Source organism: Monopterus albus, unplaced genomic scaffold (genome assembly GCF_001952655.1).
Source record: "Monopterus albus unplaced genomic scaffold, M_albus_1.0 scaffold270.1, whole genome shotgun sequence".
In the NCBI taxonomy this organism is placed as follows: Eukaryota; Metazoa; Chordata; class Actinopteri; order Synbranchiformes; family Synbranchidae; genus Monopterus; species Monopterus albus.
The window spans coordinates 1,718,755-1,725,866 of NW_018128150.1; the positions used below are offsets into that span (position 1 = coordinate 1,718,755).

Genomic DNA, 7,112 nt, shown 5'->3' on the forward strand with positions numbered 1-7,112 from the left:
TTTTTTTTTTTTAAGTACTGCTTGGTGTATCATTTGCCTTTCATGGCACATTTTCCAGATGACAATAACAGTTCTTCAAAACATCTTAAATTATGTTCTGCCTGGTATGTGCCTTTGCTGATAAGCAAGGTAACAATAAACTGCCAGGCTTTAAAATGCAGCCTGGTGTGATATTTTCTCTATGCAGGAGAGGAAGGGTATGTCTCAGAGCCAACACAATGCATAACATGATGCTTAAGTAATGTGTTTTTATTTCTTTTTTTAAAATGATGACCATTTATGAATACAGCAATTGCATTTCTGATGCACACATTCATCCACAGCAGAGCAGAACAGTTTCTTCAGACATGAGCCAACACCTGGTCCAAAGCAAGTTCATTTGTCTCTGAAGTGTCAACTCACCCTGTTGCCTCTGCAGACAAAAACACCCTAGGCGGCACATTTAGAGGCAGTAATGTGTGTGTGTGTGTGTGTGTGTGTGTGTGTGTGTGTGTGTGTGTCCTGGTCAAAATTTGGTGATGGTGGAGGCGATATTCTCCAAGGCGGATCGAGCCTCGGAGGAAGGGAAAGCCTGGATGGCCTCCAGAGCCTTGTTGCTATGGTAACAACATAAGTCCACCGCTGAGCTCACACCTTTCTCTGACTTAACTGCTGCCAAAAGCTGTCGAGGGATGAAAACACACATTAGTTTGTCACGTCTGTGTCACTCCTGCTACTGTCCAGCTGTCAACACAATAACCTGTTAAGAGCCAGAAAAGTTGGCTTACTCCTACTATGCACTGTACACAGGCAAAGCAATTCTATTATTGTTGGAAGGCACTGTATAACACAATCATGTCTGTATCTGCAGGTCCCACTGGAGGTAGCTTACCACACTGAATGATTTGTGTCTCTGTATATTGCAGTCTTGCACTTACATGCACAACAAATCACTCACAAGCAGCACCTTAAATATAAAGACAGCTGGAATCAGGAGTCTCCATGTTCCTTACTGTGGGTGTGCTGAGACCTCTTTTTGCTGAGGGCATTTTACTTAAACTTGAAGCTGCACAGACTGGAGGTGGAAAGCCCCATAGGCCTTCCTCCTTTAAAACAAAACAAAACTAGTTGTCGAACTTGGCATCACCCTGGCTGCTTATTTAATTTAGTAAAGATTCTTTTTCACACTCAATTCACACCCTCTTTTCTGCCAACCTTGTGTGGTTCTGCATCAAACTAATGCTCCCATATCTCTTGATAATCCCATTCTCCTTCGTTTGCATGTTAGGTAATATAAGTTTGACATCCTCTTCCTTCCACATGTACTTGCACCTAATTCTTACCTTCCAGCTTCACATCTCATCTTGTGCATTCTGATCTCAAATATTCAGGTGCCACACATAAGAACATTTGTACTACACAACAGTGAGAATTCTAGTGATGATATTTTACAATAAAATAGGATCATAACTTTTTAAAACTTTTCTTGCACTTAACACTGCATTTTAAATGTACAAAAAGGCAATTCACCCCTGTTGCATGAACCAGGATCTTCAGTTCTCGTTTTTTTTTAAGTTTAAAGCCTTTTCACTTAATGCCTTATAGATTAAGCTGACTGCTTACTGTATCCCCAAAATTCCTGGTTTTCATCAGTGGTGGAAGGTGTTTGAACATTTTAGCTGGCGGAGCAGCAGCTGTTTTCGGGACTTGGAAGAGATGCCAGAGGGGGAGAAGGGCCGGTGCCCTTGTAAGGCTACCGAATGCCACCCCCTGCCATACATCTAGCTAATCTCCATTCCCTAGCTAACAAAATGGATAAACTGCTGTTTGTCAATCGGACTAACTCGAATTTTTCACATTCTGCGGTATTATGCTTCGTGGAAACCTATTATTTTGGGGGATTTTCACAGACCTTACTCATGAATTGCCCAAGTACAGACATATCAGTTGTCCCACCAGGAACAAAAATACACTGGACCATTGCTATACCATAATTAAGGACGCCTATCACTCTGTTCCCTGTGTAGCCCTTCAGACCACTGCATGATCTACCGCATCCCCACTTATAGGCAGAAACTTAAAGCTGCAAAGCCTGTGGTCAAAAGGGTGAAAAGATGGACTGAAGAGGCAAAGTCAAAGGTACGAGCCTGCTTTGACTGCACAAACTGGGGTGTTTTTTAGGCTGCAGCTACAGAGTTGGATGAGTATAATGACATGGTGACATATATCAGTCTGTGAGGACATTGTGTGTCCATTAAGACTCTGCACATACAATAACAATAAACCTTGGTTCACAGTGAAGCTCCAACAGCTTCGTCATGTCAAAGAGGAGGCCTACAGGAGTGGGGACAGGACTCTGTATAACCAGGCTAGAAACACACTGACAAAGGAGATCAGAGTAGCAAAGAGTAGCTACTCGGAAAGACTGAAAAATCAGTCAGGCCAATGAGCCGTTGTCAGTGTGGAGGAGCCTACGCAACATCACCAGGTACAGGAGACCACCCCTCTGCTGTGGAGAGCTATTAATTGGCTGACGAGCTGAACGAGTCTTACGAGTCTGTAGGTTTGAGGCAGAACTCTACACCCCTCTCTCATCTCATCTTGGACCCACAACCAGTTGCTGCTTCCTCTAGGACTACCTCAGCCCCATCAGCCCACCTCCTCTGAGGATCTGTGAAAGAGCGTGTTGCCAAAGTTCCCATACAGAAACTAAAACCAATTAAAAACACACCTGGGTGACATGTGTTTAAGAAAACACCAGACCAGCATACTTATTAAAAATGTTGCCTCAAAAGCTCCAAATAACCATAACTTTGTCTGAAGAAGTAATACTTAAATGTGCATGCATGAGAGCTCATGAAAACATCAGGAGCCGGCAAACTGTAAACAAAGCACAGCTTCCATATCGGGGATTTTAATTTATCTAAAAGTAGCAATATCACAGTGAAATATTCCATTAGAAGCAACAGCCTTTTGTTTTTCAAGTAAAAATGTGTATAATTTGCAAAATATACTTAAAGTATCAAAAATATATCTACTCAATATCTGAGAAAATGGCCCTGTGAGTGTCACGGCTGCAACTAACAAATATCTTTGTTTTTAATTAATCTGCTCATTATATTCTTGCACATTTTGTCAAAAAGGTCAGAAGAGCAGCTGACCATCAGTTCAAAGACCAAAGAATCAGTTTAGAATGAAGTAACAGAAAAAAGCACCAAGCTGGTGCCTGCAACCATTTAAAACAACTACTAAAACTAATTTCTGATTATCAAAATAGTTCAACTAATCGTTGCAGCTCTATCTACTATTATGCATTATATTATTATTACTTCTGTATCAATGTATAATTTACATGTTATTACTGAAATTGCTTAAGGTCCAACTTTTTCGTTACATACTGTTGTTGGCAAAGACTGAAGTTCATATGTTTTGCATATAAAATCTTAATCTCAAGTAACAAGTAACTAAAGTTGTCAAATAAATGTAAAAGTAGGAAAAAAGGTAGAATAGATGTAAAAAGAAATTACTCAACAAACGATTCATACTACTACCACAAACTACTCAAAGACAATACTCAAAGTACAAGTGCCTCAAATTTGATGCAGTACAATTCTTGAGTAAATGTACTTGGTTACATTCCACCACTGTGTGTAGGTGTACTGTTTATTTATAGCAAAAGCTTCTTGAGTCGAAACTATCTTTTACGGCCTTTTTGGCATTTTAAAATGGGTGTTTCTGTAAATATTTATGTTATTTATCAGTTAATAGCATGGAAGCACATGCTCAATCATGTGGATTTGCAGATGTCACAAATGTAAGGAACATTCCTGTAACTATGATGCATTCCTGTCTTTGAATCAAATCAAAGTTTTACGCTTAAGGGCCTGACGTCTTACTTTGCCTCCCCAACATTTCTTTACCCCTTGTGTCCTCTCATCTCTCCCTCCCTCTAAACTTCTCCCCATGTCCCATTTTCCGCAGGTCTGCTGAAGGAGATCCTCTCACAATGCCACTGTCTCAGAGCCTCAGTGTCTCCTCCACAAATAGACCTTGGTAACTAATCTGTCCTGCTCTGGTTTCAGACTGGATCAGATTAACACCCCCAGTACCAACAGACCCTTCTGCATAGCCTCAATCTCTTCTTGCACCTGAATTGGTCCCCTTCTTCACTCACACATCAACCTTGGAAAGCTCATTTCTCAACTTTGATATAGGTTACAGTGAAAAGACACCCAGATTCTCTGATGGCTCTGTCAAAAGCAGGACCACATAGGGAAGGGGTCTGATAGCATTTTATCAAATATGAATCCAGTTCCGAATCATCCTACCAAATCCCAGTCGATATTCAAATTCCTTATCAAACCTTAACAAGTGCATTGTTTTTATTATAATCAGTACAGAAACAAAACAAGTGTAAACGGTTTTGTGTAACTTAATATTCAAGAATCAACCTTTCACATTAATAACTGGTCATTTTAGTTGTGATTTAGGAACCAATTATCAGACAAACATGAAGCGAAGTGATAAAAACTCTGGTTATTGATTAGACATCCCTCTCTACAGCAAAGTTCTTCAGCTCCTCCTGGGAAACCCCAAGGCCTTCCCATGCCAGGTGAGATAAATAATCCCTCCAGTGGGTTCTGGGTCTACCCTGGGGCCTCCTACTAGTTCATATGCCTGGAAAACTTTCATTAGAAGTTGTGCAGGAGGCATCCTAATCAGACAACTGAACCACCTCAACTGGCTTCTTTCAATGCAAAGGAGCAGCGCCTCTATCCCGTGCTCCCTCTGTACATCCGAGCTCTGCACCTCATCTCTAAGGCTGAGTCCAGCTACCCTACAGAGGAAACTCCTTTCAGCTTGTATTCATCTGATTTTATTGGCCACTACTCAAAGCTCATGACCACAGGTAGATCGCAAAGCTCTACCTTCTACTCAGCTCCCTCTTCCCCAAAATATTCTGATACAACACCTGCATTACTGCTGAAGCATGCTCCACCTTCCCTCACTTGAGAAGAGACCCCGAGATACTTAAACTCATTCACCTCGGACTGGAACTCCCAACTTGAAAGGAACAATCCACCATTTTCCAGCACAAAGCCACAACCTCTGACTTGGATGTGCTCTCTCATCCCAGTCACTTTACACTCAGCTGCAAAATGCCTCAGTGCCTTTGGGAAACACTCCAACACAGTAATGCTCAGCCAGGAGCTTTTGAATACCCCCCCACCTGCCCAGTGCCTCTCACTTTGGGCAACTCCAGCTCCTCTCCAGGTGTTTGGTTCCACAATCATTTCTGTGCACTGAGGTGAGCCTAACGATAACTCCCATTCTTCCTCACCAGAGAGGTGACCCTGACCTAAGCTGACTGCAGGATGCGACAAGGTGAAGTCTCCATGTAATTTCTTCTGTTGGCTGGGTCACCTGGACCAAGGCCAAGCCACCAGACTCCACTCCCAGGTCTGGCTCCAGTAGGCTCCCATGTCTACCTACTTCGAGTAACACCGACTTACTTCCAGTTACACTATTTCGATATGTAATACTTTGAATTGTGAAATAAATATCCGTAGTACAGAGAGACCAAAGATACTAACAGAGACCGTGAATGAAAGATTTGATAAGGGGTAAGAACACACCGTATGTGTAACATTGTGAATTAGAGAGTTCATAGCTCAGATTCTGTTTATACATAAACCAGTGGTCTTACCTTTGAGTAATCCAGTTGATTTCTTGAGGTTTTTGCCTTGTTGAGAAGAGAGAAAAGAGAGTGAATATCAGCTAAATGACCCAGGTTTCTAAGGCTGCCTTATCACTATGTTCAACAACTTGTCACTTATTAAACTGAAGAACTTAGAGTAAAATCATGTTAGGACATTTTTAGATAAACCTGTCAGGCTGGGATACAAATATGAACATAGATCATTAAAGGCCTTATTTCTTATCATTGGCCTTGTAAGACAAAAACCTCTGTAAAATCATTCATTTTAAAAATTCATGTACCAAACCCAAAAATGGTTTGCTCGTTAGAGAAGAAAACAAAGCAGCTGTCAACAGCGATTTATTCCTGCTTAAGATTTTCTAAATTGGTCTGAACCAAATGATAGTTACCTCTTAAAAGTAGCAATAAGTAATACCCATGTTGTGATATTTCATGGAGATGATTGCTTCAGTCAGTAACACAGATCACTTCTGCTGTAGTTTCCCAGTCATCTGGAAGTTCTTCCTGACCACCCAAAGCCTGTCTCAACTTCTGTCTGAATTCCTCACAACATTCTTTCTTTTGCAACTTCCACCACTTGGTCTTCTTTTTTTCTGTCTTTCCTCTTCTTCCTGACCACCAGAGTCATCCTACCATCCTAGTCCTAAATTACCATGTACATATAAATGGGGGTATGACCACCTGAATGCACTAATGAGTCAAATCCTCAGTGTGTGAATATGCTAATGCAATGAGAACAAAATCTGGGCAATGCAATCTTTGAACAAGCACACAGCTCTTCTTTGTGTAGTAAATACGGGCTCATGCAATTTAACAGACAAATTATCCAAAACATATTCAAATATAAATCCCATTTATGACTTGTGATTTTCAGTGTAAATATTTATACTGGCCCATTGTTTAATCCTAATTAGTTGCAAACATCCCAAATTCTCTTCTCATTATAGTTGGCTGAAAGATGTAATGTACATTTACAACAAAAGAAAATTTTAATTAAGAGGAAAATCAGATATTAAAAAAAGAACCCTTTAATATCCAACTTTTCAATGGTTACTGGCATATAACGTTATAGTAAGTACTAGTACACCTTAATAGCTGGAATTTAAGATTAACTGTGAGGAACTTGTTTCTTTTTATACTGTTATTCCCAAGATTTACTAATTCACATTTTAAATGCGTCACTTACTTGTTGGGGAACAAGGAAGAAGTTGTTGTTTTTTTTGATACAGGGCTCAAATATTCTGTGCTCTATAGAGGTTTTTTTCTGTGTACTGGGACACCTTTTGGATGTAACATGAACAATTTAATAAATAGATTTATTTTAAAAAGTGCATTTCTAATGTTTTAACCTATGAGAACACAGGCGCCTGACTAACAGCACTGACACTCCAGTAAATAAATTAACCTTGCTGCT

General features: G+C 40.3%; 1 protein-coding gene across 1 annotated transcript in view; it reads right to left on the reverse strand.

Annotated features, from left to right (window-relative positions):
* The window catches only part of pdss2 (prenyl (decaprenyl) diphosphate synthase, subunit 2), a 40,615-nt gene continuing 33,503 nt past the window's right edge, over positions 1-7,112 (reverse strand). Inside the window, exons 7-8 of the mRNA XM_020621981.1 lie at positions 5,687-5,784; positions 1-661 (exon numbers count right to left, since the gene is read on the reverse strand). Coding sequence (XP_020477637.1) covers positions 506-661; positions 5,687-5,784 — 254 coding nt within the window. The 3' untranslated portion in view covers positions 1-505. The remainder of the gene's footprint in view (positions 662-5,686; positions 5,785-7,112) is intronic.